Here is a 27788-nt window from a genome sequence, read left to right as displayed (position 1 = left end):
TCCTTGAGGCGGCTCGTGGGTTCGAGCGAAAGCCACGAGGGTGTGTTTGCTACGCACTTCGCGCATTTGTGCACGAGCGAGAGCGGGCCGATGGCGACCGCCGAGATGTGGTTGTGAAGTCGCGAGCAGCCGTCGCTGCCGCGTCGTGTTTAGAGCGTGAGTCGCGCGTGTTTCGCGTTCATCACGGCTGCCGTTGTTTCTTCCATCGTTTTCCGTCCCCGCGTTACACGCGCGTTCAACGACACAGTGTATCTCGTATGTCTACATCACGACGACGACGGCGAGGACGACGACGAAGACGACGACGACGTCTCGCGTCGTGCTCGTGGGTGAGTGCGTGTCGCGAAACGTGTGCGTGAGTGGTGCGTGCGTTCGACACGGTGTAACAGTGTGCAGCGTGGTGCGCCGTCGTGTCGAAGAAGCCGCTCACGACCAGCGCTCACGGTGGATCATCATCCGTCTGTACCGAGCGACGGAGAGAGATAGAGAGAGAGAGAGAGAGATAGATATAGATAGATAGACGTAGGTAGATGCCACATTCATGAGCAAGAGTGAAAGGGACAGAAAGCGTGTGTTTTCTGCGTGCGTGCGAGAGAGGCAGAGAAAGGACGGGAAGAAAAGTTCTCTTCATGTGTCTGCGTTACAGCTCTACGTCGAATCGCCGTCGGGAGCACGAGAGTTGACACTTTCGGTGGGAGCATGGATCAACGTCATCGTCGGTCGTCATCGCAGCCGAATCGCTAAGAAGCAGCAGCATCTTCATCCCGGCGTCGTCTGTAAACACGCGCAACCGACAGATATACAGCGTGAGTCATTGCTCCTTTGCTTTTGCTCGTTCGTTCTTTCCCTCCTTTCTTCCGTCTTTCATTTCTGTCTTCTTTCCTCCTCTCACCCCTCACCGCTCTCGTGTCTTTCTTCTCTCCCGAAATGTTCCGCAAAAGTACGCCACCCGCACGCGTTTTTCCCTCGGCCTAACCTTGAGTAAATTATTGTTTGTTGCCTCAAACAGAAGCCGCTGTCCTTCGAGATAATCTGTGCTCGGCTGGGTGTAATTCCGGTGAGTCAAATTTCGAAAGTTTTCAATGTGAATTCTGTGTGGTCCTCTATTTAAGCGAATTCGACACTGCTGCTTTTTAAATTCTAAAATTAAGGCCTAAAATTTTTCCAATATTAGATAGCAACAAGTTATGTTTGATAAAATACTTAATATTGGCTTATTGTCGATTTAATTCGCAAAACATTCATGAAGCATACTCTACGTTTAACAATTCAATCGTTGCGATTAACATTATCTTGCATATTTTTAGCATTACATAATTTAAATTTTTCAGAAATTTTGCCCAATTTTTTCACAACATCTCGGTGCAATTTTCTCGCAAATGTTTACGTATCTCGATATCGGGCTCTACTTTTCTACTCTCGTCTTACTATCATTCCTTCTTTCCCGTTCTTTCTTATTTTCGTCGATTTTGCAGCATCCTTGTCCTCGTTAATTTCATCTCGCCTCGATTCTCGCGCTCGAAAAGCGAGCGCGCGCGCATGCACGGGATCGATTCACAGCAACCGCTGTTAATTAACGAGCGAGAGAACTGTAAATCGAAAGTCCGAAAAATTATCACCGAAATGACTAGTGATACGCATTAGCGTTCTCCATCGTTATCTCGCGAAGGGTATTCTCTTCAACCGTATTCAAAAATCCTCCGTCTCTTCGCCTCCTATTGCAACGTGCATACAAAACTCGCGCGTACGCATACACAACACAGGCATATATACACGTATATGTGTAAACGAGTGAACGAACGCAGCAACCGCGCATTTTCTCGAGCCGCGCGGTGGTTTTCTGCGGTCGGTGCTTTCGTTTCGACTGGTCGCAGCGCTTTTTCTTCGGCCCGACTCTTTGCTCGCTACGCCGCACCGTCGATGCCCTCCTACTTGCGCTCCATGTACCGGGTGTCCCTTCGAATTTGAAAAAATTCTTCGAATTATTCCTTTTACTTGTATACAATCGCGGTTAAATCTAGTTAAATTGATACAATATTACAAGATAATGCGGTTTAAATGGAACCGCGACGCGGTTCAATATTATTAAAAAATATAATTTAATAAGATAATTCGGTTCCGCAAGTTAAAAAGTCACTGCAGTGAAGAAATAAATTACGTAAAAAAATCGATCCGTCTTTTCTGTTTGTACTTCTCGATCCACGAAATATATCGTATCGCTTTATCCTTCGTTTGCTATGCTAATGTGAATCTTCATGGAGAATTCGTGTGATTCGGGAGGCACACCGCAGCGAATCGGACGATAGCTTGTGCTTTTACATTTGCGGAAACGCTGTGAAGAGACATCCATTGACTGACGTTTAGACGACGAAGACGCGGCGCGACGACAAAAGGGACGTCAACGTTTCGACGTCATGCCGCGCCGAGGGCATAAGGCAAGGATAATGATATTACGGCTTAAAGAGACGGCTTAACCTAACCGTTAGTTTATTGGCGTGAAGGAGTCGTGGAGCGTGTCTACATCAAAGCGTGCCGCTTCCGAGCTCCACTTTGCTCCCTTCCCTTCTCTCTCCTCCTCTCTCGTCGTCGCCGCCGCCGCCGCCGCCGCCGCCGCCGCCGTCGTTGCCGCCGCCGCCGCCGGTCGTCGTCGCCGTCTCTGCGCCGGCCGTCGTCACTACCACCGCGACGCTTCTATTCGCTTCACCGAACCACGCGAGCGGCACCCTCCCACCGTGTGGCTACGTCGTCTATTAACACCTATTAACGTCTGAAACGGGACACGCACACGCGGCGGGCGTCATCGGTCCGGAGATGCAGATCTCGCAGCGAGATGACCCGGCGACGCGCGATTCTCCCGTCTGTGCAGAGAGGCGGCGAACGACTTTGCGAACGAGGTCTGATAAAATGCGCGATTATGGGGATAGATAGAAAACGTTGAAACGATAATCGGTTCGCCAAAAGTCTGTATATTAATTCCATAATGTATAGTTATCAGAAAATAATTCTCGCAATATGTAGTAACGCGTGGTTCGCCTTTATAATTAATTCAACTTGAGTCGCGTTATAGAATTATCAAGTGTTTACTATTCCCGCAAGGATGACTGAACCGCACAGTCATTTGGGCTTAGCAAACCCACGGACTGAGCTCACACACTGCGGTCATACATACACACATACACTCAACTCGTATTTACACATACACAGTGATTAAGAATTTTAAAAGAGAGACAGTTTAAAAGTGTGAATTAGATTCGGATAATGGCAAGTCTTGTAAACATCGACCACATAAGTTTATATTTATATTTATATTTTTTAAAAAAGTGCCTACTACATTCTTCGATCACAGTCGCTAAATAAAAAATCAATAACTTTTGTCTTCAATTTTAGGTCTAAATAATTAATTTTTCGCTTCACTAAGGAAAAAGTATTATTAATAAAATGAATAAACTCTTGAATTTCTTACAATTGATTTATTAATTGTAATTTCTATAATAATTGAATACATTTTGGAATTTTCGTGTACAGTAGCGGAAATTAAGACTTCTTCCAAATCGAGAATTTGGCCCGTGGACAATTAATTTTCGAAATGCTGCGACAATTATTATTTCCTTTCATTTACTCTCGCGACAGTTTAGCGGCCGCTAATAGATAACGCGTTGACGAAATCTGCCGTGGTTGATCACGCGAACGGAAGAGACCGCCGTGTGGCCACCCTCCGTGAAGACGAAGGGCTGGAGAGTGGGAGGGAGGGAGAGAGAAGAGCAACACGCACGTCGTTGTCAGCGGCGGCACGGTTTGGGAATCCCCCGAAGCACGACACGCTGAAGCGTCGACAAAGTAGCTGCTTCTCTTCCTCTTCGTCCTCTCTTCGTGGCGTCGCGTTTGATACCACGTGCTTCTCGCCGGGGTAAAAGCGACGAGCTGCCGACATCGGGTGCCAGCGGGAAGGGAGTTTCTTTCTCCATTTCTCGATATCAAAGACTTTCGAGCGGCGGGGGAAACCGCTAAAACGATGCTCTTTGACATCACAAAGCTCGGTTGGTGTCCCTTTCCCTCCCTCCCATAACCTTTCTCTTTGCCCGAGCGGTGTCGCCCGCTTTTTTCTCTCCACTTTTCTCGAGTCCGTTTCTTGTTTGCCGCAAACGCAAACGCGTCGGTCAAAGAAAGTGGCTTACATCGTATACACACTCGGTGTCGTCGTCAATAGGCAATATTTTTTCTGGAATCGCGCCGCAGCGGTAAGGAGGAGGGATCCCTTTTAAAGTGACGCGCTTCTCTTAGGCTTCGCGCGCGATACCGCCTTTAATTCACTGATATATGAAGATGTATGCGCTATTCGCTTCCTTTTAGCCTTGAGAGCGATAAGAAGATATCGCGTTTCGATGACACGCAGCGACGATTTCCCAGCGTCTTCTTTTGACGAAAATTTTTACCGCGTGTTACTGAAAAGATTTATGTGACTTAATTGTTTACTTTTTTACCAATCATCTACTTATTTAGGTTGAAGAGCTCTCAATTCTATTTTGTAGAAAGGAAGCTTTTTTAATCCCTGTCGAGCTGCCCCCCCCCCCCACCTTGCACAAATAAAAAAACCAATAGCGCAAAATTATAAGCTATTTATGAGCTTTCATATTCCGCAAATCAAAATTTTTGAGCTCGACAGGGATGCTTTTTTATAATATCGCATCGATGGTATTTGTCCAACTAGGATAAATATTGTTAATTTAACATAATTAATTTTTCTGATTAACGGTGTTATTAAATTAACAAAGATTCAGTCTAATTGAACGAATACTATTGACGCAACATCTTTTTTTACCGCGTATAAAAATTTAGCGCTTATGAAACAGCTGCATTTGCAATATTCGCGACAGCGTCCGCGACATTCACGCGACGTTCGCAGTGAAAGGTTTAACGAGACACACGGGTGTTTACAGCGACGGTTCGCCATAGCGCCGTGTTGATAATTATTACGAGACGCGCCACTCCTAATATAAACCGGAAGTATTTGATTTGGCCGACTCGACCGAGGCGGGAATGGTGTCGCGCTGAAATGGATAGTCCTGCGTTTGTGATGCCGCGTCATCCGCACTCTCGTCCACGTGCAATAATTGCCTCTGTATCGCTAACCAGTTCTCTCCGTTCTCCGTTGTTTGTCAGTCTTCCCCTGCCTTCCTCTCCTCCCTCCGACCCTCCCCGTCTCTCTTTCTCTCGATCTCTCTTACCACTTCTGACTCCTCGGTGTGTCGCTTTATCGCCGCCTGCCGTTCCGACTGCTTTGATTCGCGTACCTATCGCAAAGCTAACGACTGGGCGACGCTAATCGCCTGGTGAATTCGAAGTGCACTCTCTCACTCGAGTGCCTCTCGCTCTCGACCGAGCGAACGCTCCTCCATCTCGGCGCACTTCTTTCGAAGGGACCGAATATCCGAGGCACGATGAAATGCGAGGTATCTCGAAGCGGCGGATTATCCGACAAGATGCATTCTTCTTTCTTCGCAAATTCCTAGTTCGTGTAGTCTGTACAGTTTCTTGGACTTGAAGAAAAACCGATTCGTTTTCTGGAAATTTAGAGAAACCCGCCGCCAAAAGATGTCTTCTAAATATCGTTTTATTCTTATGCGATTCGTGAACAGATATAAATTTGTTGATTCAATGATATACCGCTGTTTGTGTTACAAAATATCGCTAAAAGTTTCTGATTATTATAATTAAATTTAATTTATAGTCAGCGGTTTGCTTTATATTAATGCAGTAATGTGGTTTATTAATGACAGTTCATTCGAATCGATTCGCTCGCATAACATAAGCGTCTCTCGACAATGAAGCGCAAAGAGGCGCTATGTAAATATTTCAGCGACGATACCGGAAGCGACGGTCGCGGAGGAACTATTGCCCGCCTCTTATCCGGCTGACTGAATCTTTTAACGTCGGTAAGAGATAAATCTCGTCCCGCTTAATCCCGCGTAAAGAACGTTTCTGTGGGTTTTGTCGATGAAATCTGTCGTTCCCTCTTTTCTCTTTCCGGTACAGCCGGTCGAAACCGATCAAACGACGAAGCCAAAAAAGCTGTGCATTTTTTATTCGATGTAAAAGAAAGCTCCGGTTAAAACGTAGAAAGCGAGGTAATCCCACGTCGTTCTTCAGCCCGGTTAAACTTTTCAAGCCCTTAACAGCGCAGCGGTCTCTTAAACGCTCAGTTTTGTAACAATCTCTTACTATTCTTCTTCGTTTAATCCCGCCGTGCAATATAAATGTCATGATTTTGAGCGTTTAACCGCAAAGATGGTTCGAAAAATCATGAACAGTTCTCTCTCGTTTTCATCGAATCTTTTCTTAAATTCAAAACGATAATTGTATTATTGCGTTTGCGAAAATTATGGTTTTTTTTTTTGATATTTAATTTTTAAGAAAATACAATTAAAGTATAACGCTATATTTCTGCGCGTGTACCGTTGACAATTCGATCGATACGTTCGATCCTGAAATTAAAGCGCGAATTTATTCCGCGTTTCTCGCCCGGCTCGAAAAAAGGATTCCATCCGCTCGGGCAAGTTCGCTCGCGCGGTATTCGCCGTCGTCCCCCGGGCACCCTCGGCGGCGATCCCGTTAACGAACGACGCCATTAAGGGCGCATTAACATATAATTTTCCGTGAGAAATTATAGACGACTCGCAGCGCCGGGTTGCTTTGCACGGTGTTTATTACGCGTGTCCGCCGCGCGAGAGCGGACGGGCCCATGACGAGAATACGAAAGAGAGAGAAAAGAGGAGCAGGAGCGCCGCACCGGCGTCCGGAGTCGATTGGCGGCGGCGGCGGCGGCGGAGGGAACGTCAGATCGTGATGGTAAGGGACGACGGGGGGGGGGGGACGCAAGGGGGGAGGGCATACGTGGAGGTTTTAAATCGCGTGATGTGTTAGTGCATTCATGCGAATCCACATCGCGGTGGTGGAGCCGAAGGGAATGGGGGACGAGAGGCGTGCGCGTGTGTGGGATCGCGTGCGGCGGCAAGATCAAACGAACGCGCTCTGTCTCTGTCTCGCTCCAGCCTTTTCCCCCCCTTCTCTCTCACGCCACCTGTCCGTCTTTCTCTCGCTCTCCTCGCGATCGTCTTCGCAGCTCCTTCTTTCCCTCCTTGGTCGCGCCCGAGCTCTCTCGCAAACACGCTACTAGTTTCTCACTTTTGCTCGCAAGCGCGCCTCCTCTCTCTCTCTCTCTCTCGCTCGCTCCTACTTCTTGACGACGAGGACGACAACGATGACCCGACACCGGTTTTCTCTTTTTTCTTTCTCTCCCGTCCTTTGCCTTCTGCCCTCTTCTTTTGCTCGGCGCGAAGCAGTGCCGGGCGCGATTCCATTATTATCGCCGATAGTTTAATTTCCATTAATTACCGGGCGCACAGGATTCCCGCGGATCCTGCAAGATTAAAGCGCTAACTCGTTTTCGACTTTAGATGTTGTATCTGGGGAATTTAATAGCGCGAATGAATCGCTGAACTTTTAAAAACACAGTTTGAATTTATAAACATTAGAACGCTTCGTATCGAAAAAGAAACTGAATCAAATTTAAAATTTTTAAGTTTTTTTCGCAAAAATTAGAATATTTGTAATATACTCCGTCAAATATGTCTTTAAATTATAAATATTCTTTTTTTTTTCAAAAGAAAACTTTATTTTTACATAAAGAAATGTAAAATTTGATAACTTTGCGTTTGATCAGATCTTTCTTGTGTTTCTTTTTGCTTATTTTTTTTCCACCTTTGATTGCTACTTTTGCGTATTTATTTTTTAGCCATAAAATAAATATAAAATAGAAAAGAAAGCAATTTGAAACGCGCAAAGACAAAGATTTTGTCTCGAACAGGTGAAATTAGCCGCATCGCGAGCTCCAGCCTCAAGAGAATTTCATGTAACGGGGTCGCTCGTCGTGTACCTGACAATCTCTTTAAATCGGTATTTACCGAGGTCGATAAGATTGCCGAGACGCCAGCTGCCAGGCCGCGCACGGTTGAATCGCGTCGGGAAATGTTAAATCGTATTTCAGGTGCACTTGATGCATCGATTTAAGTCTCTTTGAGCCGTAGGCATCGTGACTGATTTCTAGCAATTCAAATTTTCTCTCGGATGAGAAGTCAGCAATCTTCTCTTAAAATTACTTCAAATTCTCTTAAAATTTTCTCCAAAATTTTCAAATAATAAATAAAATATTAGAAGATATATATACGTAATAATAAATATTTATGTATTGAAATACATTTAAATGTAAATATTTAATAGACTTTAATTAACGGAATTATCTATTCACACATTTCCAAACTAAAAATTTATCATGAAAATTGCCACTTTTTCTTAACAAATAATATGAAACAATAGTTTATCGCTTTTTGGATCGCTTGTTCTAACTTTTTGGTAGATTTGTCCATTAATCACTATTAAATAAATATCAGTAAATTATTACCAAGAGATAATTTTACTCGGTATTTCAGTCACCGAGTAAGAATTACTGATATTTATTTATAGGTGATTGATAGGTAAAAATCTACCAAGAAGTTGAAACAACCGGCACTGTGTTTGAGAAAATATTTCAAATACGTACCGCCGAAAAGGTTCCGATACCGAAATCAGTAAAGTGATAAGAAGTGAAGTGCGTCGGCGTACCAAAAAGAATCTAATGAACTGTAGCTTAATTGACTTTCAATTAAAGCCGCAAAAAAACTTTCGTGCGTAATGCATTAGAGATGAAAAATATTTTTCGCAAATATTAGTACTGCTTATAAACAAAATCTTATACACACATATGTATACAGATCATGAAATTTTAATCTCATTCAGATACCATTTGTTTCAAAGTATACTCGAATAAAATATAAATCTGTTTGCGAAAGTTTCGCGATTACATCCTGTGTTACGTTTGAAGTACGTAGTCGGATGCGCACTGATGTCACATTTGGCACACTTATATTCACACAATGAAACTTCCATAATATTGAGAAAGTCTTATCTTTACACAATCACATAATTAATTGTACTGTTAAGTACCGTTTGATGCCCAGAAAGAATAAAAAGAATCGGCAAAGTCTCGTGAAATATAAATGCGAACGCACCATTGCAGATTAATACATTCGATTGTACTTCCACTGAACTTGATTGCATCAGAAGGTATTGATTACATTTAGATACTGTGGTTATGTGGTTCTGAGTATTTATCTATATATCTGTCTCTCTTTTTCGGTCTCTTTTACCGAGCGTCGGTTTTTCGAGATCGAGTGTCATCCGGCTTTTTTCGTGACGGTCCCACGTCGGCCCGGTCAAACCGCTGACACCTTTTAAGTCGCCGACTTTGTTCCCCTTGCGTTCCTTTACTTTTCCACTTTACCTCCTCCACCGTCTGCCGTCCTTTGGTGTTTTCTTTGTTCTCTTTCCGACTGTCACGCGAATTCGCTGCACCATTATCACCGGTCACGTCGCTGTATTTCCGACATAATTTTCCCTTTTTGAAAAATATTTCCTTTTGGCAAAAAAAAAAGAAAGAGCAATGCCGAAGTGCCGTGTCGATGCAACGATCGCCGACCATTTGATTTATTTTTTTCATTCGTCTTTCTTTGATTACCAATTTTTATTATTTTGTAACCGAAAATGCTTGGCAATCCTACGATATGAATAATTTTCTTAAAAATGGAGGGAATCAAAAAATATTTATCTAAATGAAAAATTGAAATGGAACGAATGAAAATCTAAATGAAAAAATTTGTATAGCCAAATAAACGTTTTATTTTTTTTTAAATGAATTCCTTTAATTTTTAATCTTTTGTGCTGGTTAATTTCGCTGGTTTATTTTCGACTTTATTTAACGATAATAGCGATAATCAACCAGTGATTTGACAGAATAAAAGACAAGAGATTATTGCTCATCTTGAATGAAAAAGTCGCGGTCTCGATACCGTCGAAAAATCCGAGTTTCCGTTTAAAGATCCTCTTAAGAATTTGCCCTTGTACCTGGACCCTATCACTTTTTTGTTCTGCGTCCTCGTCCGCCGAGATATCTCTCCTCCTCCTCCTCTCTCTCTCTCTCCCTTTCAGGGGAGGGAGAGAGAAAGAAAGGCAGAAGCGGGAGAATCGGTCTGCGAAGGAAGGTGGAAAAGAAGAAAAGGTGGGGATGTAACAGCGGCGGAAGAGAAGAAAAAGAGAAGAAAGCTCGCCGCAAGGGGCACAGACAGGGAGGGGGGGGGGGAACCGGAGATAATGCTCTCGCTCTCTTACTCGACCCGTGTCGGTCACTGTAGTTTCAGTCTCACCGTGCACGTTACGCAGGACTGGTCTTACGGTGATCCGGTTCTTCGTTCAACGACCGCTTCGTTTTCGTTCAGCCGACGAAATTCTCATCCCGTCCGGACTTGTTAAATCCGATTTGATTTGAGGGGTGAGAAAATATCTGATTCAACGTTCGATAATTTAAAAAAAAAAAAAAAAAAAAGAAGAAAATTACGGTACGCGCCAAGTAATTGCCGCGAAATGATTTTCGACGAATCGCGCGAGGTGACTGCGCGGAAGTGAAATCCTTTCGACGATCGATCGATCGATTTCGCGATGAGGAGAGGAGAGAAAACGTCCGCGTGACGGGAGACTTCGATGCCGCTTCCATCTGGGAAATCTCGACGCGAGTGATGCAGTCACCTGAACGCGACACTCGACGCCGGTCGTGCGATCGACGGGCATCGCGATTTTCGCGACGATCCGGACTACGCAATGCGAATTGTTGTTCACGCGCGTTTCGATCTTGCGAGGGAAAACGAGCGCGGAGTATCGTCGGAATATCGCATTGAAATTGCGACGCGAAATAACTTTGCGGATATCTATGTTGAGGAGAAACTTAAATTTCAAGCACATACGGTCTTCTGAGAAAGTCATGGCTTGTAGAGATTTGTATATAAATAAATTTCGGACTGGTCGGCAAGTTTAAGGAACGCCCCTTCCTGTGAACTGTGATACTTTTGTGAACTGTCGACTGTGATAACTTTGTATATAAATGCGCGTGATTGTCGAGAATGGTATCTATGTCACCGGACAATTATTTTGGATTTCAACAAAAGCAGATAGACGACTGTACTCGTCTCGAATGATAGTTCGCCGATCGTAAGCGAGACTCGACGATAATGATGAACAAGTCCCATCACTGAGCTCCCATGAATCGACGCGGAATCAAGGTATTAATTGTGGTGAATTTACAGAAGGCTATTAATTACAGTGTGCCAAACGGATCATTAATTGCGACACCGAAGGGGAGATCCACTTCTACCGCGCGAATTCTTACTATTATGATGTAATATGAGTCGTGGAATTGTGCTGAAGAATATGAAAGACATTGGCATTGAAATTTCAAATCGATTTGTGTTAACATTTGTAGAATTTTGTTTGCAAATGTTAATCGCATTCAACATCTCGGAAAGAAAATTTTTATACAGCATATTGCGGATTTGCACATTCAGAGTTTTAAATTTGACTTTCGCTCTTAAAATATTGAGCATGTGTTCAGTTGACATATTTTGCACGGCTGCATCATTAATTTGCACAACATACGTGTGCAACGAATGTAATGACGGTAAAATCTGAGGGTAAAATAATCCCCAAAACTGCATTTAGACGTGCCAAAGGGATCATTAATTGCGACACCTCTCGAAGGGGAGGCCCACTTTCTGTCGCGCGAATTCTCGCTATTATGATGTAATATAAATCATCGAATTGTGTGAAAAATATGAAAGTTTGATAATAAGTTTGATTAATAAGAGCCATTTGCATCCAGACACTTCTATAAAAAATTTACTAGTAATAATTCTGTTTGTTTTATCGTGGACAAAAATTACTTTATCCATTCGTAAGGTACAACTTTAAATTATTATTAAAAAGTATGTATCTACATACTGTATTTCTTTAAATAATTTTACACAACGAAGAATATTGTTGGAAACACCAATTTGACATTAAGAATCGTTTTGCAGCAGTGTTCGCCTTTTTTGTGCATTGAAAAAAAAAACTGCATTATGTAGAAACTTTAACCTCTTGAATTTTCTCAATTGTTAGATATTCGCTATTATTTGCTATGTATATTCTCAAGTACATATTTGCAATCTTACGAAGGCATTGTCTATGGCTGACATGTAGATATTTGGAAAACTCGAAGAGGGTCAGGTAGTTGTTTGCTAGAAAGAGAGGAGAGCGCCGGCTGAAGGAGGAGGGAAAAGAGACGGTCCGGCTTTGGTTAATACCGTACTGAGCGTGTCGTCCTTCCCGGCCGCCACCACCTGGGGCGAGCGGTCCTTCAGAAGTTCCTTTGAGAGATTTGCAGCTCGAATAGTACCACCGTAAAGCGATGTGCGTAAAGTCATCTGGCGATAACGGTGACACGCCTTTGATCGCTTCCGCCTTGTCTTCCGTCGCGCCGAGTATATCGTCCCTTTCCCCTCTCGCCATCTCACCATATCAATCATTCCAAAAAACATGTTCACAGAGGACCGCTAGGGGAAAAAAAAAAGAAAAAAAACTTCGTTTTTTATCGGGCAGTGAAGGAAATCTTGAAGGTTGTTTAAAATAGTCGTCTCGCTATTGAAATCCTATCAGGACATGATGTTCATGAATATTAACAATATGATAATATAGGAATATCGCAATATTAATATGAATAATTAACTGATAATTAGCTGCCTATTATATCGCGCAACCGAGAGTGATAAATTGCGGTCTATTAAGCGATAATTAAATTTTAAATTTATTCGTAATAGTAGCTGTTGTTAAAGCGCTGTCGAAAAATAGAATACTGATTTGAAAATTGAATGTTAATATTGCTTGTTTCGTTCTTGATCGATGATTTGGATTTAAAGCTTGGAATATTTTTCTTTCGTTGCTTTGAAATCATTTGATTTCCGATTGGAACAATTTTATTTATCCTCAGGGCACATATATCATTTATGTATTTCGAGCGAGGATCTTTCGAAAAAAGTTTGCTCGAAGTCACCGTTCGCGGAAACAACTCCTGCAAAATCCAGATCGTTGTTTAAATAAATGGGGACTGGTCTGAGAAGGGGGGTTAAACAGGGATCGTTGGAGAGAAGGGTGAGGAGGGGGGGAGAAAGGGTCGCGGATATGTCCGCGCTCTCGGGCGCGTAAAGGAGATTTCGCCGACGTTGCTCTCCGCAGACGAGAGGCGGCCGAAGGCACTTCGCGGATAGAGAGAAGAGGAACGACGACGCGGGATAGAGGGAACGAGGGAGGAAAGAAAGGAAGGGTGGAGAATCGCGGGGCGCGCGCGGCACGGAGAACGGAGTGAGAGGGTTAGCTGAAAAGGGTTAGCTTGAATGGGAGCCGTGTGTATGCTTTCCTCGTTTGAGAAGCCTCGGCGATCGCCCCAGGGCCGCAAAGAGAATCACGCCGCGCCACCGTTTCTAACGCTCGCTCCGCGATAAACTGCCCGCGTAATTATTTAACACCCGTTAGGTGTACCGCGACGCGGCCGGTGTCCGTCGCGACGTTTGACATCTTTACATATCATATGTAGGGTAGTGGTTGAGCGATCGATTGGTATTCTTGCCGTTACTCATATGGATTCGAGCCGACTTCAAGAGGTTCGATACCACCTGTAATATACGGTGATCCGAAAAATGTCGGGATGTATTTTATTTGATGTTAAACTCTCATTTGAATGAGGGGAAAGGGAAAGTTTGGAAATTGCACATCTGGAAGTTGATTATTGCTTTGGTCTTTATTAAATTGATAATGGACGTACTGTAAAAAGTGGCATTTTATCAAAATAACTGCGGTACCGCTGTGTGAATTGAGATTTTCGCTCGGTTGAATCGGTATCCCGGCTCAGAAAGGTAGAGAAGAACCTTTACCTGCTTGCGCAAGAGAGCCGGCCCTTCCTGGAAACGTCTTCCAGGTCCCGCTGCTATCTGTCATGGTAGGTTTTCTTTCATTACGGAAAAGCTCTTTTACTAGTAATCTCGATAAATCTCGATAAATCTCGATGCCACGTACATCGTACATAGTGCATTATCTACCGCATCGAAAATCGAATTTACCAAGATTACTGCCTTCAATCATTGAACTCATTGCGTTATTACACGTTACAGTTATCAAATGACCCTTTGGCTCCTATCATAAAAAGAACAAAAAAAAAAAGAGCTTGCAATTACCGCTTTTCATCATTTCGCGCTACAAGGCACCGCGCTATAATTAGCGTTTCGAATGTTTCGAAGAAGTGGACGCGCGCTTTCGTCGACTGCTCGTCGTCTCGTCGATGACGAACCGTCGAGACGGCGGACAGTGGACCCCCGATTACGCACTCCGGGACACCCGTTAGACCACGCGCGGCGCGGCGCGACGAGGGAAGGGCCCCGGAGGAGACTCTCGAACGGCGCGGCTCGCCGAGCGAGCGAGCGAGCAAGCGAGCGAGCAAGGCGTTCCGAAAACCTGTAATTACGGACCCGGCGTACATCAAGCGATGCCGCCGCCGCCAGTCGCCAGCCGCCGGTCGAGGCCTACGTCTTCCGTCTCTCTTTTTATATCCGTTTCTTTTCTCCGCCTTTCTCCTACCTCGCTCTCGCGCTTCTCCATCGTCTCCGTACTCTCCCCTTGCCTCGCACCCCTACAGGGCCGTACCCCTCCCCGCTAGCGATGAGGTTCTTCATCTAAATGTTATATGATATTTATTAAAGTTGTATTTACCAAAAATTTATTATATATTATGACATATAAGATAAGTCAGAAATTGTCCGCAATTTTTTTCAAGTAAAACATAATTCAGATATTGCGGATAATTTCTGACTTATTCTAGTATTTATACTTTAAAATAATTAGACCGGGCAAGAATAATAATTATACATAATCTGTAAATTGGTTTTTTTTTTTTTTTTTGTAAAACATTGTTTATAATGATAATTTATTATTCTTTAGGTTTCTCGAAGTTTAGATTAATATATGATATTAAAAGCAAAACCATCTCCGCATTTTTTTCAGAATAAAACTAACTACTTTGCTTCAAACTAATTATTTGTACATTCTTGTACTTGTAATTATTTCTTATTTTTCCGAGAAGGTTGTATATCTCCACAGAAAAATTATGATACTTGTTCCTTTTGATAAATCTCACAACACTTCGAAATTATCGGTCTTGCTAAGTTTGACGGAAAAGAAAGTGAGGCGGTTTCTTCTGTCGGCACGCCCAAAGTATACTTAAATTTTACTGGTTTTTTTTCCCCCCGTATTGTAATTAGCGATAGCTTTCAAGTACAAGTTTGAATAGGACTGTCAAAACCATTAGTCAAGGTTTATAAAACAGTATTTATTCCTGTTGTAAATCAGAATCAAAGGAATCGGCAACACGGCACTGCTTCTCTCTTCTCTTCTGCTTTTCTTCCGAAAGTACCGCCGTGCCTGCGCGCCGAGGATCTGATTTACCTGTACCTGTACGACTCGTCTTTTGCTCATGCTCCCTCTTGTGTCATTTCATCTTTTCTTTCTCTTCTACCCGCTATCGGTATCTTTGCGGTGATTTTCGAGCAGTATTTGAGTTCCAACTACGCGAAAAAATTTTTTTACCAACATAATATGTTAATAATTATAAATTATAGATAGAATTATAAATTGTAGGTATCTTATGTTTGCTATTTTGTTTCGAATTATAGTTTTTCACTTGGCTTGACGTATTAACAACTAGATAAGACTAGACGACATATTAAACTTTTATGCGCTGCAATATCTTTTTTACATTTGTTCCGGATTTGATTTTAATTGTAATGCGTTTTCAATTCTTATTTTACACCGAGGATTGTCTGATCAAATTAAATGTAACTGTAAATTGTAATACGTATAGATTTTAGCACTCATCTTACCGGCTACGGCTCGTATTTTTGTGTAATTTTTTGATAAATTTATTTAGAAACTCTTTCAACGGGGTTTAAACAATGATAGCATATAATAAAGAATTGTATCAAGCATAGTGTCTTCTCAAAGCTCGCAATATTAATGAATATCACTTGATCTTAATTAATATGTATCAATCTCGTATTGAAATATTGAATCAAATTGATCTTTTAATATCGAGTTTAATTACGTAATACGTTGTTTGTTACAACTGTTATTCTTATTGAATTTTACGTTACATACAGTTGCCGTTTCACACTAACCGCTATTTAATACCGTAATTTTATTATTTTTAATCGGTAACTTCTGATTGATGTTTGAAAAATATTTTGGTAGAACGCGAAGACAAGAAAGATGAGAAACTGGCGGTTTCCTGAGGGATCCATCGAAGGGAAGGGAGAGAGAGAGAGAGAGAGAGAAGCGCACCGTTGTCGATCGCGGTGTACAAAAAGCCGGCGTGTCAGCAGCGGCTGCATAGAGAGGTGTATCGCCCGGATGGCCTTTAAGATTCCTCTTCGTCCACTCGGTGCCTTTCTTCTTCCCGTGGCATCGCTCGCTCGCTCGCTCGCTCACTCATTCGCCCGCTCGCCGTCTCTCGTTTTTTGAAAGAATCTTAATCGCTCGCCCCGATAAACGGCCCTCGCGAGATCGGGAGCGGACCGGTGGCTGGCCGTTACTCATTCTCGCGTTTAATTCTCTCAAACCTTTGCATCTTTCTTACCCGAGCTCGTACGTGGCAATTTTTTAATTACAATTAAAGAATTTTAATTACTCTTGTAATCATTTTAATTAGTAATCCTTGAATCTCACTCCCAACATCTCGTAATTAGCCTGAAAACACGTTCGCATATTCTTTTACTTTATCCTAAATTAAATATACTGATCATTTTAAGGATTTTTATAAAAGGTCTCTTCGGAATCTATTATCGAGACATTATTTAAGTGAAATAAATTGAAAGGAATATTGCACTCTTCGGTGACGTGAATGAGAAACCGATCACGCTAATATACGCATCCGCAGAGAAACAAGAGACATTGCCGTGAATCACAAGCATTTACTCGAGTGGCTTCGGATGAGCAAATCATTTCGATGGTCCTCGACAACGACGACGGTTTCAAAGCGCGTTCTCGACAATCCTGTCGTCGTGTTGAAACTCATACGATAAAAAAAGACCGAAGAATTTAGTCGATTTTTATCTTTCTCTTCCTTCGGAATGTTTTTTTTTTCGAATCAATTAATTACGCATGATGCGCGTTAAAACTTTTTGAAGATGGAAATCTTGTTTTAACTAACGCATCCGATCACGTAACACGCTATGCATATTGTTAAAATGCAGAGGATATTTTTAAAGATATAGCTTATAAACGATATAATTAGAGTTTGTGTGCTGAAGTTAAATTTACTAATAAATTTATCTCTTTATTTTTATTAAGTTTCATTTAGAGTTATTTATATAAATATATACTTGTTATCATCTGCACTCTGAATCTAAAGCAATCAGTATTTTATTAAAATAAAATAATAAAATACGAGAATATCTTGGATTAATCACAAGATATTGAGAACGAATTTAACGATTAAAGTCAATTCAGATAAATTGAAATAAAATAGATTCTAACGACACTTTATTATTCGATTTTTATGCCAATTATTGTGTAAGATTTTTTGTTATAATTTAGAATGATAAATGCAATGTATAGCGTTTAATATGGCTTGTTAATTTCTGTTGATATTTTCACTATTTTTTCTTTTTTTTTTACATTTTCTATTATCTTAAATTCAATTTGCTTTCACAAGGTGTTATAAATTCGATGTTAAAATATGTATACACATTTTTCCACTGATTATCTGAACGCTTACAATTTTTTTAATTAGGGGAATTTGTTAGGAATAATCATTTTCTTTGCTTTATTTTTGTCGGTAAGATTGCACTTTGCGAATGATACCTTTTATCGGCTCTGAGCTATACCGGGCGACAGCTGTTTCTTGATTTGGTCGCCGATGGCGGTAACGACAACAATGCAATTTCTCCCATTGCGATCTCACGATTATCGACCGCGTGGCGGTTTCGTTATCCACATTTATTCTGATTTTGAAAATATCGAGCGATGAATTCTATTAATCTTTCAATTTCTGTTTTATTCTTATAGTAAAATAGAATAAAACATTTTTGAATTTGTGTCCAGACATTTGTATATCACAATTATTTGTTAAAAGTTATTTAAATAGTTTATACAACTTGTTGAATGGTTAAAAAATCCAAGACTAGATTTAAAGAAAAAATCGTAAACCAGAAGTGAAAGCATGGACATCGTGTGCATATTTCATAAAAGATGGATTAGTTTTACGACTCGCGAACTCGAGGGTCAGAATGTTCGGCAGCCCGTTGCACACGTGTCCCGATACAACTCCGGATATCGGCGGTGACCGGAAGCCATCGCGGCGCGAATTCTTTGTGCTTAGAATTGGAAGTCACGGAGGTGTGAATTTTAATATCATCGCATCGAAGCGAGGAAGAAAACGCTTTTCGCGCGAATGGGCGCGGGAATTCTTGCGGATTCCGCGCGGCATACGGCTTTTGGCTATGCTTCGGCGAATCTTAATATCTCGTCGAACGTGTCCTTTATAACGCCTTCGTGGTATTTTATCTCTTCAAATCTGGGATCACGCCGGGCGATGATGTCGTCGACCACGCGAAACGGGCATGCTGGTCGAACCCGCGATTTTATTTGCGAAGATTTCACTTGAGGAATCCGCAATAAATGACACGAATGTATCTGAAATCTTACGATATGCGAAATATTAAAAATATAATAAAATTTTTTAAAATCCAAAAAGTAATTAAATCTATAAACTTTGAAAAGTTGCACTTATATCTTTATCAAATTCTCTTTCTTGGATTAAGTCTTTACTTTGGAGAAAACGCAAACCGACAAGTAAGAATGCACGCGTTTTGATTAAGATACCGCGCAATTTTAATTGGAATCGTCGAGCCGGAAAAGATTCATATATTTCCAATTCTAGAGACGCGAATGTTAATGAGAAAACAGAATGACGGTTAGCGGAACACACAAATAAGCGTTGGTGAATTCGTTAGCAGGCATGAGTGCAATCATCGAACGCGGCGCGAATATAATAATTTTAATTTGCACCTTACGCACGTATTCGCGCTCCTCTCTTTCTCTCATTTTATACTTGCCTAATGACTTTCGTCGTAATTATTCGACGGCGCTTCATCATCACTAACATATAATTAAAAGTCGAAAGTGAATGCGTGGTGAACTATTAGGATGACGACCACAAAGCGCGAGTTCTTGGAGAGATATGAGCTTTGTTAAGTCTTAAATTAAATCGTTCTTGGTTCGCATATTCTCTTTTCTCAGCAATTAAATTTAAGAGAGAGCGTGAATAAAATTTATTCCTAGCAAAGATTCAGGATTTATACTCATATTTTTATATTGACTGACAATTTTATTTTTGGTAATAATTCAGTAGCAAGGATGATGTTTATAAATCTAAATTTAATAGTAAAATTCAATGGCAAATGCAAAGATGATTGTGTAATTAACGATAAAGAAAAATATTTGTTGATTGTAATTTTTATGTAGAATTTAATTTTTTTTATAACTATTTAATAATAAAGATAATGTTTAATTTTTTAAATTGTAAATATTGAAAATAGTAAATTATTTTGTATATAAATGTGTTTAAATATTTTGTCGTCGTATTTAGGAACGATCGGCAATATAGATTTTTCTTTTAACATCGGTGCCGCGACGTATAGATGGCGTCGCTGACGTGACAATAGAATATTTCGAGCAACATGCGCTGAAGCGCCATTAAACGCTCACACAATTTTGCGAGTTGGATGTCTAGATATCTTGTTTAAACATTTGTTTATCATTGTTGCTTGAAAAATTTGATAGTGAAAAATCCAAGTTATCAGACGCAGCTATAATGCACGAATGTTAGACGCGGCGACGCTTCTAACCCGAAAATGCTCGTCCCGGAAGTGGCAAGCATCAATGATGCTCGGATATACGTTACGAGTTGAAAAATCTGTACAATCGATATATCGACCTAAGGATTTCGCACGTGTTTGTTCATTCGTCCGTTTGTTCCGGTGGCAGGACATACAGAACGGGACAAAAATGCGATCTGGTTGTAACACGAAAGTAACGAGTTATGCCGGCGATGCGCGTCTGCGACGACGACGATTGTGCTTGGCGAAACGTTTTTCACCACAAAGGAGAAATTCCGTCGAGTTCGCGATCGAGAGATCCATCCGTACTAGAATGAACGCGGAGAGATCCTCGGACAATAGGGAGTCGTCTGCGAAAGAATTGATACAGATAGGAAAGCTTCTTAAGTTAATGCCTCGTGGCTACTGTTGCTGACAAACATTTCTTTCCCTTTCATCGGGGTATATTGCACTTGACCGTTCCATCTCGGTCGAAAGAGGTACGATTGGAAAACAAATTCAAGAATTACTTATTATTGTCTGAGAACATTATGGAATGCTGTAAGTGCACCATTGTCGAGAAATTGCCTGATATCAAGGATTTATACTGCTATATAAATATTGCTGTGCTATGCTAATATAAATATTGCATTTTCAGTCATTAATTGTGAAAAATAGATGTGTTAATTTATGCAGTGTTCAAGTTGCTTGTCATTTGTGAAAAAAAAAACAGTGCCCAAAAAGATTTGTAAACAATTTTCAGTGCTAATATAATCTTTCATTGTTATGATGTGACAACAAAGCAAGTGATGCATATTTAAAATCAAGAAATCTTAATATAATCTTTCTATACTATATGCAATATAGGTTAATTATGGAATTCTTTGTTATATATTTTAAAGATGTGTTTATAATCAATCTTATAAAAGCTGGTAATACCAGAGGAAGTGAGACAGGGGGTCTTGATTCTCATAAGAATGATGCGTGGAACTTGTTTCAACGAGGCATTTCACTTGGAGTCAGAGTCAGAGTCAGCGTAGTACGCAAGGATTCTAGATTCTACTACCCCTACTCCATCGATATCAATGTGGCGTCAGTCCTGGTCAGGACGCAGCCTTGGTTCAGTGTACCTCCAGCAGTGCTATCGTAGGCATCTCGCAGGCTATATCTTTGTAATCTAGACAAAGAGAAATTTTGTTGTGGTATTTGTGATACGAAATCACTCTACTTCTGTCAGAATCATAATATCCTTGTTTACTTAACAAACTTGAGGGCTACCTGTGTGTTGGTTTCTCCGCCAAAATGGTATGTACTCTGATTCTTCTCTTTTGATTCAGGTAAATGTGCAGTGGAGCAAGATGATTCATTATGACAGCTTCTCATTTCATATTTCTTCCCTCTTATGGGTAGGGATCAAATTTCCACACTTTATTGGAGAGCTTCCTTTTCTTTTCAATAGCCCTACAGTAGTAGTGGTACAGTTATTCAGAACTATTAACTCATTATTTATTAAAAATCAGTTATGTGGACATCTGTCATGTAATTTGTGTACTTTTGTGACTAAATGAAAATTATTTCTGTATTGTAATTCAATATTATATATACAGTGTGTAATATTTCAATCTTTTAGTATAATATATGTATTTTGTTTACATTATGCAGTGAAAACGATGTTAATTAATTCTATATGAGAGGGGTAATATGTTTTGCTTAAGGGATAGTTGCACATTTGCCACTTAGGGTAAGATGCAGTCCATATGAACCATATTTCTATACCCTGCCACAACAAAGGGGCAGGCCCTGAGGGGTATAATGGCCTTTTCTTCCACGGCTTGCCTTACCTCATGAACCTATTAATATTTTTCCGCTATGTTAGAGCTCGATTTCAATTAATAGAGGATATTAAAACTCGTGAGATAGCTCTAGACATTTTTTGGAGTGGCGAGAGCGTTGAATGGATTGTGTTATAGGTTTTTGTGGATCAATACCACACAAATGGTCTGCGCAACAGACCAATAGGGGTTGTGCATATATACATGTACACGCAGAAATGCATCTCTCTGCGCAGCCTGCCAGGAGATGGCCTATAGGTCCTCTGCTACGCTCCACCCTTAGCTCCTGACAACAGAAGAAACTCCCTTAGCTGGTTAATTGAGAGATATGACTCACCGCAGAGCTCCATCGATCCAGCACCCCAGATTTCCTTTCTTTGTTAACATATATCAGCTCTCTGCTCTTTCGCAGAGGCAGAGCCACGTTGAAATCAATAATATTTAATAGATATATGCTATAAGTGACAGTACAAGACACATAATATTCATTTTTACTTCAATTTCTATCTCTATTTTTGTTTCTTTTATAATGTAGCTCATTAACTATTAAGATTGTAGTAGTATAAATGACTATAGATTGTGTTATTGAAGTTAAATGACAGATACCTCTCTACAGCTGTCAGTTTGATATTTTTACTTGAATACATTATCTATCTTACTGTAAGAATACAAAGTGTTGTGACAGCCAGACTTATATCCACTTATTTATTCTTTCAGGCTGGGGCTAACCATGTCCACTAAGAGACACCGTGGGCGAAAATTACGTGGAAATAACAAAATAGCACATGAGGGCCATAATAGATAGGATGAGTGCATCTAGGCAAAACGAAGCACGTAGCTTTAATGAGAACTCTCCTAGACCACCAGTGCCAGGTAAAAACTGGAGCAAACTTAAATGAAAGAGCAGAAGCAATTACATGCTAATGCACATTAGAAAAAAAAATTCATGTGAGAATATTGCTTACATTTTTTTTAAAAGCGCAAACGTAGTGTTAAAATTTCGTTATATTCTGTCTGTGACATATTTATAAGATCAAGAAAAGATCTTTAAATACAATAAATTATATTCATATGCTTGAAATATGTTACTCTATAATAGAATATATATTACCATTCTCAAAATTGTATTCTAGTTGAATCCTTGCGTGTTCCAGGAGAGGAAACGGTAAGCTATGTCAGCCGGATCCGTCCACAGAGTCCCGCTCTGACACCCAGACGCTCTTCTTTCGCGACGCCGCAGGTCTCCAGCGGTGGCTGTGATGCTTCCGCGCCGTTGGGATTCGAGCCGGAAGGTTGCTGCGGAACCACTACCATGGAGAGCGATTCGCCTCCCGCTTACGCAAGGTGGGCGAGAAATCTGCACTCCCTGCTGGAGGATCCGGTGGGTCTGGAGCTGTTCAAGAGGTACCTGGATCAGGAAGGGCATGTGGACCCGCTCAATTTCTGGTTCGCCTGCGAGGGCCTCAAGGAGCAGAAGGACATGGAGAAGATCTCGCAGCTGGTGAAGCTCATCTATCGGCGGTTTTTCCTCAAGTCGCAGCTAACTATACCGGAGGACGTTATGAAGGAGGCAGACCGGCGAGTCAAGGAGGGTCGCACCGATCAGAAGGTGTTCGACATCGTGCAGCTCGAGGTCGAGCGGCTGATCAGCGAGACGACGTATCCCAACTTCCTTCAGTCCGACGTGTACCTCCAGTACGTGCAGTCCTGTCAACATCAGGACTCCGGCGGCTGTCCGAGCTCGGGCTCGGGCAGTCGCGAGATGTCCATCTCGTGCGGACAGAGCCTGCTGCCCACCGTGCACGAGGACAGCGAGTACGTTCACGGCGCCATGCATAATTCGCACTCGGTCGGCGGGACGCCCGGAGAACTGAGGGAACTAAGATTGACCAAAGATGTCCTGATGGCCACCCAGCAGAGTAGAGCGATGGATTTACGGCCGAGGCCAGAGGCGTACGCCGGGTAAATGCGCTTTCCATTGAGCTACCGAATCTTCCATCATTTTGTATAAAATATCATTCGTCATTTGTATAGTACGCTTCAAATCATTCCTGCGATGAATGCTTTAACAACGCTGTCGTTTCCTCCTTTGACGCTTGATACGATGAGACTTGCACAATCTGGATTATACTTTAAGTTTACATTTTATTACCGTTTTGATTCTCGAAAACGATTGACATCGCCAAGTGATAAATTTGCTACCCGCCCCCCCCCCTCCCCCCGCCCCTAAAATAACGTTTTTGATAGTTTGTTCAATTATATGCGAGATCGTTTTTCTCTGTTTGCAAGATAACCCCCGTTTTTTATTTGTCGTTTATTTAGTTGTTTTTGTTTTGCTGTTTTGCGTGGCATTTGTAGCGTTTACTTGCAACATGGGACTAGTCCATATCACATGCACGTATCCAGATTGCACGCACAATATTCCTCCTACAACCCGGTATCCAGACAGGATTCCGAGCTTCAGAGTTTGAGCAGTGATGCACGTACCGAGGTGGACAATATGTCCCTCAACGACGGATCCATGTAAGTTCTTTTCTTAATTCTACAGAGCCTTTTTTTCATTTTTAATCAGAGACAATGGAATTTCTTCAATAATTCTTATCTTAATCATTAAATCGTTTTTTCAATTCATACCATTTAACGTCATGCTGAATTAATATTAACAGTATTATATCATTAATCCGTACATATATGTTTCATTTGCCGCCCGTAGCGACGGAACGAGCAGCAGGCAGAAGACCAAAAAGCAATACGCAAAGCAATCTAGCAGGGCGATCAAGGAGTCCGCGAATATCAATCGCGAGTTCATGGTACACCACGTCGTCCCGCGAACCCAGCGCATGGCGTCCCCGAAGCAGATGCCGCCGAAACAATTTGCGGAGATGCTCACACACAAATTAGAAATTCTGGCGCGAGAACAGAAGACCCAGGAGAAACTGGACAAGTACTTGCAACAGGAGAACGACGCCGAGAAGCCGGTGGAGACGTCAGGCGGAGTGCAAAAGACTCTGGACGATGCGCTGAATGCGAAATTGAATTCCATAGAAGAGGACAATGATCAGGCCATTCTCGACGAGCACGTGTCTCGCGTTTGGTCGGATCAGACGCCGTCAAGATCGCCCAGGCTCTCGCCCGACATAAGGCGTCCCGCGCACAATTATCTACGGCCTTACAAACAGCGAAAAGAAAAAGACGTGGATTCCACGTTCTCGGTGGACAGCGGTAATATACACGACTTTCCGGAAGGCAGCGATCTCGTCGGAGCTGGTTCCATGAGTTCACTAGGTTCACACCTGCCAAAATCGAAATCCGTGCCATCCGATTACGCCGACTCTCTCCACAAACAAGATCTGTATCTTCAAGGTAAATTGAACAAAGCGGAGTTAAGCGTTAGATGCACAAGTCGCATTATATACACCTTTGAGGTAAATTTAAGCAAACGGAGCTGCGCATTATTTTATTGTTATATATATATATATAAATCGAATTATGCAAAATTATTATTAATGCCAAACATCTTCGCGCAGGTCACGAGCAAAGATTTCGAAGGTCAGATGCAACGAGACGATCTGCCACGAAGAAATCGATGACGGAGTTAACGGACAGTGGAGTGAGTGTCGTCAGCGACGTGCCGCCTTCTATAAGCAAAGACATTCGTCTGCCGCCGCGATTTAAGGAAGCGGACAAGAAGGTGGAACTGAAGCACAGTAGTCGTCACGGAAAGAGGTACGGTTCACGTAGTGGATCCTTAGAAAGGCCGAACAGAGAAACGTGGAGTATGGGAGTACCTGCTCAACCGTTCGTCGCTGATCCGGGAATGCCGCCTTTGACACCACCTCACACGGTAACGCTCGGAGCTATGTCTTCTTTTTTTTTCTCTCTCTCTCTCTCTTTAACGAACAATCTATATATTACGAATGTACGTGTTGCAGGTTATACAATTAGAGGAGACATGTAGAAGACTAATGGAGGAGAATAGAATACCGCGTGGCAGTTTCAAGCAACGGCACTTCAATGTTTCCAAACAGGCTTACGAGTCCGCGGCACAGAGCCAACCGTACGTGCAGTCCAACCAGTCGACATTGAGAAAGCCGAAACAGGATACGGGCGATTTCACCACTGTTGTGTTCAGTTTCTGTGACGAACAGTTCCCTTACAGGACCAAGATTCCTGGTCACAACGTCACTTTGAAGCAATTCAAGGAGTATCTTCCGAAGAAAGGGAGCTATCGGTAATGAGCATCATCGATCTCGTCGTCACTTTGTAGTAATCATCCAATTCTAATTAAAAATTATCTTCAATTGCAGGTACTTCTTTAAAACTGAGTGCGAGGACTTAGACACGAAAGTCATACAGGAGGAAATAACGGACGATACTGAGATCCTGCCATTGTGGGAGGGCAAAGTGATGGCGCAAGTTAAGGCGCTCGAGTAAATAGACTGAATAAAACACAACCGAGCGAGAATTGCGCGAATTTTGACCAAGTGCCGCAATAAATATTATTTAAGAGATCCGTCACTAGCCGGCAAGCCGACGCGTTCGGTATTTATACATATATACATATTAACGCTTGTTATGCGGCCTCTTTCTCTTATAATTGCCTAAGAAAGTAGTTTTAATGGATGAAAAAGAAGAAAAATATCGAGTCGAGCAATATCGTTGTATGCATAAATGTTGCGGAGAAGAAAGAACGGCCTCATGTCAAATTTTATCGATTGAATGTCCTCGGAGGAATAATTTCCCTACTTCTCGGTTGCAAGTTTTTTTCTTTTTTTTTTTGGTCAAATTTACAGTTTTATTCAGACAAGAGACAAACGCATTCTCTTATTATCGAAATTATTTTATCGATGAAATAACAGCAGCGGCTCGCGCGACTGCGCTTTATTGTACATAACTAGTATTAGCGATTTTCGATTTTCGACGACAAACAACATTGCGCGCGTTTCGTCGGTGCGGGCTTTGCCAGATGAAAATTATCGTACTTTCGTCTGATTTTGGTAGCGGCATTTTCACAGCGATAGGTTTTGGGATGATAAACGGTAACAATGCGCCGAAGTGAGGAAACGCATTGCTGACCGACTGAACAATTTCTTCCTCCCGAAGACTTCCCACATAGTTCTCCAAACGACTGTACAAAGATGCGTATAGTTGATCGCCTTAGTAAGATTCGCGTAGACACTAAACTCACTTAGGAGAGGATAATTATTACGAATTATGGCGCCTAAGAAAGTGTATTACGTGTATTTTACGTAAATGAGATATGTCTTGTTTAATATACGTAATATATTTTACACGTGCGATCCGTGAGAAGTATGACATTGGAAAACAAATCGCAAATCATGTTTTTCTTTTTCGTTGTGCCACCGTCATCGTCGTATCATTCGCCATCCATTCGACATTGTGAAATAAGCTCACCAAGCATAGCCTAATGCACGGCGATTTGTAGTATATGTATGTATGTACGTATCAGCAACATGCAATTGGCATCGAGACGGTGAACATCGGTGGGAAAAAAAAAAATAGAAAATCGTTAGCATTTAGATTGTAATGATGTTTTATCAGGTGCGGAAATATGTGCCTTTTTAGTGCAGTAAGATCGAAATAAGCCTAAAGAGAGAAGGTAAGAGATATTTATAAATTGCAGTACAGGGGCCCAATTCCCGAAAAAGAAAAAAAAAACGATGTCCGATGTTACATTAACGTTTCCTCAAAGTGTACTTTGTTATCAAGATTGTTTTTGTTTTTCTAAATTCCGCCTTGTATACCGAATCCGCCCGTAGCATTCTGTTTAATCCTTTCAGTCCTCTAGCCTTCTTAATTGTACAAATTTTATTTCTACTTATACGCTGCAAATTTCGTGAAGACTTGTATCGAAATGTCCGATTTTGTATTCTAATAAAGATCATAAAAATGTAAAACTATATTTTATTTGTTATTTATTTATTATTTGTTTCTCAATTTATAAGAAAAAAAAAAACATCGTTCTCCAGTTAATTTGGATTTCGGCTAACGCCAAAAAAAATGGGATGACAGAGATTTTTTGTTTAATTCAAGACTGAAAGGATTAAATTGTAATATA

The 27788-nt window shown here is 41.5% G+C and overlaps 1 protein-coding gene across 2 annotated transcripts; it reads left to right on the top strand.

The window, feature by feature from the left end:
• Positions 1-118: 118 nt before the first annotated feature.
• Positions 119-27632, top strand: Axn (protein axin). Of its 2 annotated transcripts, XM_012371552.2 has the most exons (8): positions 119-806; positions 22427-22582; positions 22864-23671; positions 24068-24232; positions 24423-25072; positions 25237-25553; positions 25642-25940; positions 26017-27632. In XM_012371552.2, the coding sequence occupies exons 2-8, from the start codon at positions 22495-22497 to the stop codon at positions 26141-26143; spliced, it is 2454 nt and encodes an 817-aa protein (XP_012226975.1). In that variant the 5' UTR covers positions 119-806; positions 22427-22494; the 3' UTR covers positions 26144-27632. The 2 variants fall into 2 exon arrangements, with proteins under 2 accessions (XP_012226975.1, XP_012226982.1); XM_012371559.2 differs by lacking the exon at positions 24068-24232.
• The last annotated feature ends 156 nt before the right edge of the window (positions 27633-27788 follow it).

Source organism: Linepithema humile, chromosome 2 (assembly GCF_040581485.1).
Source record: "Linepithema humile isolate Giens D197 chromosome 2, Lhum_UNIL_v1.0, whole genome shotgun sequence".
Lineage (NCBI taxonomy): Eukaryota > Metazoa > Arthropoda > Insecta > Hymenoptera > Formicidae > Linepithema > Linepithema humile.
Note: the sequence above shows the minus strand (reverse complement) of the source record. Positions and strands in the feature narration are given on the sequence as shown.